This window comes from Pleurodeles waltl, chromosome 4_1, assembly GCF_031143425.1.
Source record: "Pleurodeles waltl isolate 20211129_DDA chromosome 4_1, aPleWal1.hap1.20221129, whole genome shotgun sequence".
Classification (NCBI taxonomy): domain Eukaryota; kingdom Metazoa; phylum Chordata; class Amphibia; order Caudata; family Salamandridae; genus Pleurodeles; species Pleurodeles waltl.
In genome coordinates this window covers 739,960,114-739,974,984 of record NC_090442.1, presented here as the reverse complement: position 1 = coordinate 739,974,984, position 14,871 = coordinate 739,960,114, and the positions used below count along the sequence as shown (strand labels likewise).

At 46.6% G+C, this 14,871-nt stretch overlaps 1 protein-coding gene across 3 annotated transcripts in view; it reads left to right on the top strand.

The window, feature by feature from the left end:
• SMKR1 (small lysine rich protein 1) overlaps positions 1-14,871 on the top strand; it is a 78,557-nt gene that overhangs the window by 27,283 nt on the left and 36,403 nt on the right. For 2 of the 3 annotated variants that reach the window (XM_069229347.1, XM_069229346.1), the window contains exon 2: positions 1,791-1,836. The exons of the other annotated variant lie outside the window; for it this stretch is intronic. In XM_069229347.1, coding sequence (XP_069085448.1) covers positions 1,834-1,836 — 3 coding nt within the window. In that variant the 5' untranslated portion in view covers positions 1,791-1,833. The remainder of the gene's footprint in view (positions 1-1,790; positions 1,837-14,871) is intronic. 3 annotated transcript variants of the gene reach the window in all.

Below are 14,871 nucleotides of genomic sequence, written 5' to 3'. Positions count from 1 at the left end.
TCCTGCAGGACTTCCTACTGTAGGAAAATGTATCCGCAGCCCACCACCGGGATGATATGGGTTGGGAATCTATCAGATATCTGCAGCTAGAAGTCTCTATCAGATGAACAATTTAGTTACGTTCAGTAACGCATTATCTAGTAGAGACTATATCTAGCTGTAGATTCCTTACACCTACCCATGCCTCCTCGCTCTGCGGACTCATTTGCTAGGGTTAGGGTATTCCCTTTCAGGGCCCTAGTTTGGACACGCAATCGTCAGTTCATTTCATGGTTCTGCGCTCTTGCAGTGGAAAGTTGTGAAAAAAGTAACTGCCATCCATGTTCCTGGATGGCGCCTATATAGATGACCACAATGTGACATCCGATGCTGATGATGCCACAGGGAACCAAACGGAGCCACCCAATGGCGTGCACAGGGGTACTGCTCAAGCAAAAGTTTCCGGATCCAGTCTGACATCTGGGGAAATTCAATGGTAAGAAATTTGCAGTTAGGTATAGGGGGTCATTCTGACCCTGGCGGTCTTGAACCGCCAGGGCGCAGAATGACGGAAGCACCGCCAACAGGCTGGCGGTGCTTCAAAGCCCATTCTGACCGCGGCGGTAAAGCTGCGGTCGGAAAACCGGGGCCGGCGGTTTCCCACCGTTTTTGCCCCGGCTGGGCGAATCCGCCAGGGCAGCGCTGCAAGCAGCACTGCCCTGGGGATTCTGACCCCCTTACCGCCAGCCTGTTTCTGGCGGTTTTCACCGCCAGGAAGAGGCTGGTGGTAAGGGGTGACCTGGGGCCCCTGGGAGCCCCTGCACTGCCCATGCCATTGGCATGGGCAGTGCAGGGGTCCCCTAACAGGGCCCCGGCCAGCTTTTCATGAAAAGCGCGACGGGTGCAACTGCACCCGTCGCACGGCCGCAACACCGCCGGCTCCATTCGGAGCCGGCTTCTGTGTTGCGGCCTCATTCCCGCTGGGCCGGCGGGCGCTAACTTGGTTAGCGCCTGCCGGCCCAGCGGGAATGTTGGAATGCCGGCAGCGGTCTTTTGGCCGCATGGCGGCCGATTGGCGGTTCCCGCCTGGCGGGTGGCGGACCGCCATAGTCTCTATCAGATAATTTGTTACCGGAGGTAAGTAACTTGTTCTTTTTGCATTCCTGAAGTAAAGTTAAGTAGTATGTTTGTCATGGGACCTTCAAATTTGTGTACCTAGGCACTGATCCTTGAATCAGGGCAATTTGTTTTAGAGCAAAGTAGGACAACCTATTTAAGAGTCAAAGCTAAGAATTTGAAATATACAGAGTGGTTTTTAAAATATGCCATCTCGTCATTCATGCTGGCCAGTCCATTATCATATTTGCTAGACAAAATAGAAGTAGCAGGTTGAGTTCTTCATTTTGCAAGGGGAGATGTGGTTGTTGATTTTGGAGGTGAACCCCTGCGTGAATGTGAAGAGCTGCAGGGCATTAGTTCTGCCCTGTGCCATTACTCCTCTGTTTGAAAGCAGGAATTGCATTCCATTTTAATGATGAGACTGAGGACTAGAACATTGCACCATGGTACAGTGATCTACAAGGGGATGTGAAGTCAGCTGAGTTATCAGAGGATAGCCTTCAAAAACTACCATAGGTATTACTCCCAAACAAGAGAAGTGGTCTTATGGTCTACTCTTTCCCTCTCCATCCCAAACACGTAGGTGAGATAAAAGGAAGCTAGAATCTTCGAGAATGAGAGTACTGTAAGACTTTTGATTTGTGTCTTTCTGTAGAACCTGGAACATTCCATTGTCATCTTATGTGTTTTAGGGCCTGATTTAAGAACACATATGAAAATAACAAACACGTGAAGATGGTAATGTATTCTGACCTATACTCTTTATTGGAAAAAGCAATTTTTATTACTGCTTATAGTAATAATCTCACTTTTACTCACATTCTTTGAGAAGGAAATTGAAATAGCATATAGTAACAAGTAATGCTAATACAGTTGATGTTTGAAAGTAAAAGGGTTATTAAAATGAAGCTGGTGCAGTAATATCTTGTAAAGCAGAATGTATGGCCATTACTTGCAGTTCTCAGACACAAAGTACATTGCACGAAGTGGTGAAGGAGAATATTTGACACTTTACCATTAGTACTGACCAGACTGTTCCAAGCAACAAGCTGCAATTTAATCCCTGTACAAACGAGAACGCAAGCTTTCTAACCTAGGTTTTGCAGCATGCTGCCGGAGACAGAGGACACCTGCAGATAACACCAATGCACACCTTCCTTGAAGCTAAGCTTATTACAAGCAGCCCTATGTCAATTTTTAAAAGGCAGGAGATCAGGGGTCTCCATCATTTTCTGTAGTAAGAGCTACTTCTGGTCAGTGAAAATCATTGTGAGCGTACTGAAGGCTAAGCAACTCACGCATTGATACCAGACAGCCTCGCCCATCTTCATTGACTTTAGACTTAATGCCCATAAAGCTAGATACTACGCTTTGAACACAATACCTTGACTAGGGACACTGTGACAGGGATGCTATTGAGTGTCAATGAGAGTGCGTCTTTGGGGATGTATGAACATGTGTGTCTATAGAGGAGATATATGTGTATGGGTGACTGACAGCCTGTGTTGTATGTACTTGTGGCACAGGGCATACCTTTCACCAAATGTGGCACTGTTACATGTATAACACAAATGTACAACCATTTTTTTGAAATGGGCGAGGCCGCCGGTTTACCCTTTCTGACCGCGGCCAAACCGCCGCGATCAGAATGCCCTGCGGGGCACCGCCGGTCTGTCGGCGGTGCTCCCGCCGACCCTGGCCCCGGCGATCTGAGACCGCCGGGGTTAGAATGAGGGCCTATATGTTCCTCCATCCTGTGTAACTAGACTGATGATTCATCTTGAGAGTCTTGAAGGTTGTACCAAACTTGGAACTACTCTTTTGAACCACAATTGACTTATGTACACGTTTCCACTTACCAAGAGTAAAATTGGGTAACTGAACCCTTCTGCCATTTTTATATGCCTTTCTGATGCCATTCTTGTCCCTCACTCTCTGTTATAGCTCTCCCCAAAACACCTACCTCTTCTGAGTTGGTTCTCTTGAGCATCCACCATGGACACAAATTAGATGCAAGATTTCTACCTTTAATCAACTTCTGTGGTGCTATGAGGAGTGACACAACACAACCACAGTTTACACCTTAGAAATTCCTTCCAATTTACACCATTAGATTTTGCTTGTGTGTTGCTATCCTTCACAACTCTATCAAAATGTTCCACCTGTCCATCCCATTGGGGGAGGTATAAGGATGTGGTAATGTAGATAATGCCACAGGACCCCAAAAAGTGGTCAATCCAGAAGATATCAATTGGACATCATTATCAGTGACCAGAATATTAGAGGTCACTTCCCTTGAAAAAAATGCCTGAAGAAGCTCAATTAGATGTACACCTAACCTAAGCCATGCCTTAACATACAAGGTTAACTTTCCAAAAGGATCTGGAAACTGATTAGTTTCCCATGAAAAACCCTCACCCACCAGGGTTACCCCTTGGTGGCATGCTTCATCATTGGGTCTATCCCGTTCTGCTGCGAGACAAGGCGTGCTGTGACCGACGGATTACTTTGGAGCACTTATTATGTAATCAACTCTGATGATATGTGAATAGGAGATGGGGGGGTAATAAAAAGCTAAAACTACCTTCCTCCTAGGACATCTACCCTTTTGAACCACACTTGACTTATGTACACGCTTCCACTTACCAAGAGTAAAATTGGGTAACTGAACTCTTCTGCCAGATTTACATGGCTCTCTGATGCAATTGTTCCTCACTCTCTGCTTATAGCTCTTCTCAAAACACCTCCCTCTTCTGAGTTGGTTATCTTGAGCATCCACCCTGGACACAAATTAGATGTAAGCGTTCTACCTTTAACCAACTTCTGTGGAACTGTGAGGAGTGACACGACACAACCACAGTTTACACCTTAGAAATTCCTTCCAATTTACACCATTATAGGTATCTATAGGTCTTATAGAGGGTGGGAAGGGTTAGAACGCAACCAGCCACTCAGCAGCCTCCCATCTTATCTTCTTCCTCTGGGGTGAACCCATCAAGGAAAGCAGCCCTAGTTTTCTCTCCATCTTGCATCATACTTCTCCCGTAGGGGGAAGTCCATTTCATTTTCTCCACAAGTGGAAGTTAATCACATCAGACTCTAAGGTGCTGAATATTGTGGAGAAAGGTTATGCCCTTCCTTTTTGGGAGTTTCTCCCTCCCATCCCTCCCCGTCATTCATTTTGCACGGATGATCATCTCCTGTTGCTTCAGCAGGAAGTGCAAGTCCTTTTTGTTAAAGGGTGCAGTGGAGTTGGTTCCAGAGCAGGAAAAGGATCAGGGATGCTATTCAAAGTATTTCCTCATTCCCAAGAAGGATGGTCGATTGAGGCCTATCCTGGAGGTGAGGATTTTGAATTGGTTCCTCAAACAGGAGAAATTTAAAATGCTAATCCTAGCACTGGTGCTTCTGGTATTGAACAAGGAAGACTGGAGGGTGTCTGTTGACTTACAGGATGCTTAATTTCATATCCCCATTCTGAAGTCACACAGGAAGTATCTCCGGTTTGTGGTAGGGTTGCAACACTAACAGTTTGCTGTCATTCCTTTTGGTCTTACTTCCGCACCTTGAGTCTTCACAAAGGTGATGGCGGTGGTTGCAGCGGACCTCAGAATGAAGGGAGTATCTGTATTCCCTTACCTGGACGATTGGCTGATCAAAGCCAGGTTCCCAGAGCTTGTGCTGCATCACTTGCAAATGGCAACACAGATGTTGTTCAATCTGGACATTACGGTAAACGTGCACAAGTCTCACCTGGAGCCCTCTCAGCGTCTCCTGTTCATAGGGGCAGTATTGGATACAACATTGAATCGGGCCTACCCTCCTCGGAGGAGGATTCAAGACATTCAGGCGTTGATTCCAATGTTTTAAAAGGGAGCGGCTGTTCTGGTCCTCAAGGTCCTACGTCTGCTCGGTCTGTTCACTTCTTGCACTCTGTGGGTCACTCATGCACGTTGGCACATGAGGGCTCACCAGTGGAGCCTCCGCAAGCAGTGGTTTCAACACAAAGGGGATCTGGAGGAGTCGATAATGATCTCCAGAGATGCTGCAGCGGATCTAAGATGGTGGGCTGTGGATGGCCACCTTTCCCAAGGAAGGCCGTTTTGCCTCCCACCTCCGGTGGCCACGGTCATAATGGATGCTTCCACTCTAGGGTGGGGAGCTCATCTGGGGGAACTGGAGATCAAAGGTCATTGGTCTCCAGCAGAACAGTTGTTTCACATCAATCTTTTAGAATTACGGGCAATACGTCTGTCTCTCAAGGCCTTCCTCCCATCCCTTCGCAGACAGTCAGTTCAAGTCTTGATGGCCAACACTACTGCGATGTTGTATGTCAACAAGCAGGGAGGTTTAGGGTCGTACCTTCTCTGCAGAGAGGCTCTGCAGCTCTGGTCCTGGGTGCAGGTCCATTGGATTTGCATAGTTGCAAACCATCTGGCCAGAGTTCTCAACATACTTCCGGACAGTCTCAGTCGGCATTTCTCGGCCGATCACAAGTTGCGTCTCCATCCAGACCTGGTTCTTCACATCTTCCAGATGTGGGGATTTCCACAGATGGACCTGGTTGCCACTCAGGAGAACGCACACTGCCCGTCGTACTGCAGCCTCCAGTATCCGGTGCAGGGAGCGTTAGGGGACATGTTTCAGTTGTCTTGGTGTGACCAGTTGCTTTACGGATTTCCCCCATACCCTTGATTCCCCGAGTTCTGAGGAAGATTCGCCAAGATCAGGCTCAAGTCATTTTAATAGCCCTGGATTGGCCAAGAAGGATGTGGTACACAGACCTTCTCCAACTCTCACTGTGCTCTCCGCTCCGTCTCCCTCACAGGGCAGACCTCCTCTCGCAGTCACAGTTGCAGGGGCAGGTTCTACAGCCCCACCTCCAGAGCTTGCATCTACATACCTGGAGATTGAACAGGGCAATCTGAGTTCCTTTTTTCTCCCTCCAGAAGTGGTGGATGTTACCTTATCTCCCAGGCGGCACTCCACCAAGACTGTCTGTGCTAACAGGTGGGCAAAAGTTGTTGCTTGGTGTGGAGAGAGGCAAATTGATCCTTTAAAGGCCCATTTGTCTGAGGTTTTGCTTTTTGCCCTTTCCTTGGCACAGAAGGGATGTGACTGCAACTTTGAAGGGTTATTTATCAGCGCTGTCGGCCTTTTTGTGCCTTCCTGATCAGCCTTCCTTATTTAAGTCTCTTATAGTTATTAGATTCCTGAAAGGTTTGACTAACAAGTTTCCTCCCACTCCGTTTGTCATGCCTCAGTGGGATTTGAATTTGTTTCTGACTTTCTTGAGGATTTCACCGTTTGAGCCTGTGCATTCTTGCCCGTTGAGGCTTTTAGTTTTAAAAACAGTTTTCTTAACGTCTATCACGTCAGCTAGGCGTGTGAGTGAGCTTCAGGCTCTTAGGGTGAAACCTTATTTTACAACCTTTTATGCTGACAAGGTGGTGCTGAGAACCAGGGCGGCTTTCCTTCCTAAAGTAGTCACTCCCTTTCATATGGGTCAGTCTATAACACTCTCATCCTTTTACCCTCCTTCTCCTCCATCAAAGGAGGAGGAAATACTTAATCGCTTGGATCCAAAAAGGGCTCTGAGTTTCTACATTGAGAGGACAAGAGACTTTCGAGTTGATGAACAACTCTTCGTTGGATATGTGGGCAAGAGGAGGGGCAAGGCCATCCACAAGAGAACCCTTTCCAGGTGGGTCATTCTTTGCATAAAGAGTTGTTATTCACTGGCAAAGAAGGTTCGTCCTGAAAGTATTAGGGCCTATTTCATCAGGGCTAAGTCTGCTACTTTGGCCTTGGCTCGAGGTGTCCCAGTTGCTGAAATTTGTAAGGCCGCAACTTGGGCTTCCTTCCACACTTTTGCAAAGCATTATTGCTTAGACTTGGAAGTTAGGGGGGGACCATTTTGCGCTTTCTGTTTTGCAGGATTTCTTGGTTTGACCGGTCAGGCACCCACCTCCGTGTGCGGGACTGCTTTGGGATTCTATTCATAAGGTGAGATATCCACAGGTAGTTGTAGCCATCAGAAGAACAAGTTACTTACCTTCGGTAACGCTTTTTCTGGTGGATACAGTAGCTACCTGTGGATCCCTTACAGTACCACCCGCCTCCCCGTTGCCTGTCTGGTCATACCAAGACTTCTTTTATTATAAATGAATATACGTTTTGGGTGTTTTTATATAAACAAATATTGTGGTTTATATTTGTATTTGGATTAGTATATATTGTTCTTGTGAGGTTGGTATTCACCTGTTCGCCTCAAAGGCACGTAAAAAATGATGAAACTGAGGTCAGCCCGTCGGCGAGGACTTCTTATTGCCACGATGATGTCAGACGGAGTTGCGTGCAGAGCCGTGCAATTGTGACGTCCTCGTCGACGTGAAGAGCTAGGAAGGAAAATTTCCGTCGAATGCTTGTGCATTGGGAGAATTCATAAGGTGAGGAATCCACAGGTAGCTACTGTATCCACCAGAAAAAGCGATGATTTTGAGCACTTTTTGCATATGCAGCACATTTTCGCCGCGAGTGGCCACAATGTCCTCATCATTTGACAGTCGCTGTACTGCTTCCTTTAGTCGACCATCGTGCTTCTCCAGTTTATGTTCCATAGAGTCAAGTCTTGTACACATAGCATCCAACTTCCCTTCTATAGATGACAGACTTTGCTGCATTGCGATGAGCAATATTTTAATTTCCTTATCGTCTCGTAGATTCTCAGTCATTCTATCTTCAGTGCCAGCTGGACCCTCCTCTTCGGAGATCGGTTGTATCGAGCAGCGTGTGTCAAACTGGAGTTTGGAATGTCTTCCTTCCATTTTCCCCATGGCTGTTTGTATGCAGTGGACACCCACTTCTAGCCCTAGCGTGTATAGCGGTTCGTAAGTGCCGGTACTGTTTGTGGGTTCCTCTCTTTTTTCTGAAGTGACTGCTCGTGGGGGTAAAATGGGTTACTTGCCAAGACATGCAACGGGCCCACTGGCACACAAGGCCAAGCTATGAGACGGTCCAGCAGTTGCTAGAAAGTGCAGAGTCCTCAGTGTGTACCGTATTTATGATAGTGCTGTCGGGAAAGTGACGGTGTTCATTTCTGAAAGTTTTTGTAGGTCCCAGCCATCTTCATCTCATTTGTCATACATGGGTCTCATTTGTTCATCCAGTCTTATCGCCAGTGGCGGCTGGTGAAATTTGAAAGTGGTGAGGCGTAAAAGTTCCGTATGAGTGACCTGTGGCAAGAAAGGGTAGAGAGTGACCCCGACCATTATAAGTGGAGTTAGGTGGGTTCTCCCCCTGAGAAAAGTTTTAAAAAAGAGTTGGCAAATGGTGCATATTCAAGCAAATTTGAGAAAGCAAGAGGGTTAATAAGGCAATTGTGAAAGTGTAGTTATGACATCTGTTAGACCTGACAGCCTTATGGTGGTCACCCCTAACTTTTTGCTTGCCTCCCTCCACTTTTTAGATACTGTTTTTGCTGGTTTTAATAATCTGTGCACTTTACCACTGCTAACCAGTGCTAAAGTGTGTTAGAAATGGGGTCTTTGGTTGGCAGTCAGGTTACCCCCTGTCCAAGCAAGGACCCTCGCTCTAGTCAGGGTAAGTCACATACAATCTAAATTATCCTGTGCCCACCCTCTGGCAGCTTGGCAATGAGCAGTCAGGCTTAACTTAGAAGGCAATGTATAAAGTATTTGTGCAATAAATCATACAATACCACCATATAGCACCACAAAAATACACCATACAGTGTATACTGCATGTAATGCCAGTATAGCAGCTCCCTGAGTCCACACAGCACCGCATGTAATGCCAGTATACCAGCTCTCTGAGCTGACATAGTACTGCATGTTGTAATGCCATATACCAGCTCCCTGAGCCCAAACGGTACCACACGTAATGCACGTATACCACCTCTCTGAGCTGACACAGTACCGCATGATGTAATTCCAGTATACCGGCTCTCTGAGCCCACGCGTTACCACATGTAATGTCCGTATACCAACTCTCTGAGCTGACACAATCACTCCTCTGTGCTATTTTGAAAGAAATGCCAACCTGCCGAAGTGACTACTGCCCCCTCATGGTTGTTGATGATGATCGCCCTGTAGACTATATCACTAAACATATTGCTTTGCTATCGAGAAATTGTCATGCGAGGCACGTTCTAGTTGAAGTTTTTAATTTGTCTAAAGTATTCTCTTAAACATATTTATGTTATAGTTTACATAAAACGAGAGAAAGACATGTAAAGTTTTAACTTAAGCAGCAAAATATAAAGACTAATCTTATTTAAAAGTAATATGTGTCTTTTTGATTTGATTGAGTGCAGATCTGCTCAAGTGGGACTTTTTAGTGGAATCGGTTTGAAGCTTTTACACTGAGTTATACAAAGCAGGTTTTCCCGGGCTTATATTGCCAGACCTGAAATACTGTTGTCGCTGTAATAAAGAAACGACGTCCTGGGTAAGGGGATATGATTTTTTATGACAGAAGGAATGCAAATAACTGTCTAGCCCGGGCTCGCAATGATTTTCACATACCTCCATTCAGTGATCAAAAGTTTGATGCACTGTTTTTCTCCTGAAAAATTGATGCAATGCGAGCCTTCCCGTCTGCCACCACACCCTTTCCCAGCTCGCCATGGGGTGAGAGGTCCCACCACGCCCTCTGGCAAGTTGGGAAAGGGTGGGGTGACAATGCTCTTCACTCCCTGATTGACGTGGAGGCTAAACGCTTCAGGGCTTGAATAAAAACGCCTGGGGCTAACTTGGCCTCTGCGTCATCAGAGGGTGGAGACAAGGCCTTGATGCTGGGTCTTTGCTGAGCTGATGACCTCACAGGCCTCAGGGCTGTGAGATTATCAGCCCGGCAAATACACTCACTTTGGGCCTGCCTACAAGGGAGCAGTTGAAGTGAGCATGTGACGTCACTTCACTTGTCCAGCAACAATAATGCTGGTGTTGGGTGAGTGGGGGAGGTAGTGCCCCCTGTTTTATAAAGTTTTATAGAGGTATTATTTTTTAATTTTAAAAAAATTATTGCTTTGTTTTTAAAGGGGGCAGAGCCCCGACGCCCATGTACAGAAACCGCCACTGCTTATCGCTTTATTCATATCATGGGCCAGATGGGCCTCACCTTTCATGGGTCCTTCAACAGGCACCCATTTAGCCAAGTGTGTCCTTAATCTGAGTCACATGAGTCTCCTCAATAGCTATACCAGGCAGTAGCATGATACCATGTAGTTTCTCCCTTATTACTCTCCTTATCAGCTTGCCGATCATGGATCCTCCGCAGTTGCTCCATTACTCGGTACCGTGCAATTTCAGGATCGTGATCGCAGCTACCTGGCAGACACCATCGGCCAACCACACCTGCTTTACCACATTTCCCGTGCCTTCATGGTGGAGTGTGAGTGTGTTCAGTCGCGCTTGCCTTACTTGTTTTTGCCTCTATCGGTACAAGTTACACTTCAGCACAAACATCAGCTCCCCAAGGATTGGACTGCCCATATGAGTGCTTCAAATGGAGGGTGACAGATCTCAGTTTTTGTTTCGTCCCTGCCAATATTACAAGATTCAGGTAATGCCTGCTCTCACTGGGGATGTTGCTGGTGTTCCTAAGCCGCGCTTGAATTCCGAGGGCCCACCAGTCCCGATTTCCGCTGCCCCATCTTTCTCCCAATCACTCCCGCACCCGAGGGCCACCCCGGGTCACTGTTTCAAGCTCGGCAGCCTGGTTTTCTGTCTCCTGTCTCCTGGACCAGAAGCGCCCTTCAGTAATCCCTTCCCAGCATCGCCGCTTACAGGCAGGTTTTTATGTAGTGTGTCTTTATCGCTTGTGGAGATTCTGTTCTATTTATCCGCTATCTTGGTTCGGCCACTGACCTCAAGCTTACGCCCCTGTTTGCTATGCTTCTGAGAGGCGGAGGGCCATCTGTGGTGTAAACAAAGTTCGTGCCATACTGTAGGCAGCATCATTGTGCGTTTTTGGTGCAATGCGCACACAAAATGGCCGCGATTATGACGGATCTTGCCCCCTGGCCACAGTAGCCTCACTGAAGTGCAGCCATCTTGCACACCGGCTCTCTGGAGCCCCGAGGCCTCTGAGGATGTTAATCCGTGAATACCAAAGCAAAACATGAGGCGCTAGGAAGTCAATAAAAGTTCATTGAAACACCCAAAGCTACTTTATCCCAGGGAAGCTGTGTCCAGTATTCAAAATTAAGAAGAGCAGAGACAGGTTTTACAGCTCTTTCACTCTGAGTGCATTCAACACCGTTCCTCATCCAGCCACCTACCATCCTGTCAAGGTAAGGCCTCCAGATAGGCTGCCTCAACAGTCTTTTCATAAACAACATATTAGGATGATTATTATCCTGCGACGTTAATTATAGAATCTCATAGAATCCTTTTTTTGCACGCCACTTGGAGGAATACACTTCCCAGGGTTAAATAACAGTTCTCCTTCTGCTCGCAATTCCTCAGAGACGTTATAAAAGGGTGGCAGCTTGGGTTGCAAAATTTTATGTCTTGGCCAACAATATTTCACCAAGATTTCATCAGTTTAAACAATACATTATTTCCACCAGCCTCATTCCACTCATTGAAAAGCAGTCCACAGGTAAATTGTTTTTCCAACCATGCACTCCACAGTAGTCTGGCAGTCTGCAGGACAATCTTGAAATCTGTGCAGTGGAACTCCATCCCCGACCAGGTGGAAGAATTCCTTCAAAAGGTTTATGGTCTGTCCTGAGAATGAACCAACTCATCAAATATAGTTTCGGAAGTGCTCAATGGTACACACACAAGCCAGTTGTTCTTACACAATAACAGCCTATCTGCCCTCTGAGGTTTCAAGAGTTCTCGATTTGATTGAATGTTAACCACAAATTTGCTGTTTTACTCACCCTTGCTAGCAAACTACAAAGCTTCTCCTTATTGTCTGGAACTTGAGTATGCTTGATAGCATTCACCAAACATTTCAAAATGTTCCAACTCCCAACAACAACTTTGCAGAGAAGATGGAACTGCCTAGAAACTTGGCCAGAAAAGATCTGAATTTAAGTAGACGGAAGCCTAACAGAGTGCATTTGATTTGACAAAATCAGATCTTGTCAGTGCCTCTGCTCTTAACCTTTTCTGTGCAGGAAACAGGAGGTCAGAGCAGTGGACAATAGCATGTATGGAGTGGGTATGGTGTTGTACCAGCATTATGGAAAACACAAGTGGAATATTGCTTTTGCCACAGGAACTCTCAACAGCTCAGTGTTAGCAGGAGCACATGTTCTGCACATTCTTTCTAAGTGACAGAACTGAGAGGCACACCCTGCATTGCATGACAGGAAAACCTAGTGAATATGTCACATGAGCCCAGTAAACTGCAGCTTTAAAATGTACATAATCCCTCGAGCTTGTACCGCCCAGTGTCAGGCAGCAGGGGAAAAAGGATTGGATGCCCGAAGAACAATCTTGAAGATGAAGCAATACATGCATGCACCCTACCAGGGCTGCACTTTTGGTGGCAAGTAGCCTGGCATGCAGGACAGCAACTGTGCACTAAATGTCAGCTGTTTGATTTCTTTGTATTCAGCAGCAATCAGGAAAAGCCGCATCTCCGCCTGCAGCACTCTTCCTAATAAAGTAAATTTACATGACCAATCTGTTAGAGACTTCTAGCTGCAGATTCCTTACCTTTGAATTTCCCCAGACGTCAGACTGGATTCAGAAGATTTTTTATGAGCAGTACCCCTGCACACTGGTAGGTGGCATCAATTGTACCGGCGTGTCATTGTCGTCGTCCACACCAAAAGTGACATCTTTGTCACTTCTATAGGCACCACCTCAGTACATTGACTTAAATTATTTTCTTTCCATTTCAGTTAGAGCAGATCCAGAGAGGAGCTAGCCCTCTGTCTCTTTTTGACAGGTTTTATTCAATGTTTTTGACTTTTCCCCCCGAGCAGTGTGTCCAGGATGTACAGGCTTTGATACCGATGTTTCAGCCTCTATCTTGGATTTCAGGGAGAATGACTCTAAGGGTGTTGGGCCTCAATGCCTCTTGCATCCTGTTGGTGACTGTTGGAAATTGCCCTTTCTGCAGGGTTACCCCCAAACTTTTAGCCTTTCTCCTTCTATTTTTCTGGCACTTTATTTGTTGGCTTTGGGACTTTTGGGCACATCACCACAGATAATCAGTGCTAACGTACATGTGCTCTCTCCCCTAAAACATGGTATAATTGGCTCACACCTATTTGGCTTATTTAATTTAACTGTACGTCCCTTGTAAAGTGGTATAATATGTACCCAGGATCTGTGAATGGAATGCTACTAGTGGGCCTGCATTGTGCCACCCCGAGAAGTAGCCTTTCACACTTGTCTCAGGCCTGCCACTGCAGCGCCTACACGTACAATCCACTGCTACTTTGCCTTGGCAAGTCAAACTACTTACCAAGGCCTAAACTTCCTTTTTTAATACACCTTAGTCACCCCTAAGGTAGGACCTGTATAGCCATATGGGCAGGGTGCTGTTTATGTAAAGGGTAAGGCATATATTTGTATGTGCTACATGTCCTAGTAGTGACAGCCTATTTAATTTTTCACTACTGTGAGTGCTGCTTCTCTCATAGGCTTGCATTGGGACATCTCTTATATATGTCTAAGTGGTAATTTCTGATCGGTAAGGAGGAGCATGGGCATGGCTGGTATGTTTGGAATGGTAGTGAGAAATCCTGCTTACTGGTGTAGGTGGATTTTACATTACTATTTTAGAAATGCCACTTTTAGAAAATGGGCATTTCCCTGGGCTTATAACTCTAGTGCTTTGCAGCCTGTCTCTAATCCATGTCTGGGGTAGGGTGACAGTTCTACTTGGTGCATTCTTTCCAGACAGCCATCACACAGGAGTGGCTGGGTGTGGCAGAAAAGGCATCTGGATACTGATAGTCTTTGTGGGCTGGGGAGAGGGAGGGTTGTTCACACCTTATATGTGAATAGGCTGTGCACTGCCCCTGCACAATGGACTGATTGCCCCCTACTGATTCCTGGAGACAGGGCTGGGTTGAAAGGGTTCTTTTGAAGTTACCCCCTAGACCAAGGCATTTGTGGAGTATAAGTACAGGGGCCCTTGCCCCTGATTTTTAGAGCACTTGGGAACTGTGACGGAATCTTTGCCAGAAGGATTGCTGGACTGCACAAAGGACTCATCTGGATTTCTCTTCTGTGGTTGCCCTGCTGCTGATGTGTGGCATAAAGGACTCTCTGGGTTGCTTTTCTGCTTGTTGGCCTGCTTCTAGTGGCTTCCTGACTCTGTTTAACTAAGGCAGTGCTGTGTTGCTGGGGGTGCCATTCTGCCACTACTATTGATGTGCTGGTCTGCCTGCCTGCTTCCATTGTGTCCCCACCAGTGTTCTCAGCCCTTGGTGAGCACTTTATTTCTCTTCCCCAAGTGCAGGCTCCAGTGTTCCTAGGCCTGTAGCTAAGCGCGTACTGAGCGCTTAAACTTTCCCCCAACGCGTGAAGAGTGCTTTTCTTGAAATTTACTTTCCTTATAATCTCCCAGCACATGCTGAGGGCTTCAAATTCCGAAGGAGCGCCATGTGTTGCTGTGTATATCAAGGTGGGCCCTGTGTTTGTGCCCCCACCCCAGTGAGGGAAACTCAGCATGCAGGCCTAAGGGTAGAGGCGCCTTCCTGAGGCATCATCTCCCTACACACCATCTTCCTGTCAGGGGTTGGAATTCCCTCTAGCGAGACCCTTCTGCCATGAGGAG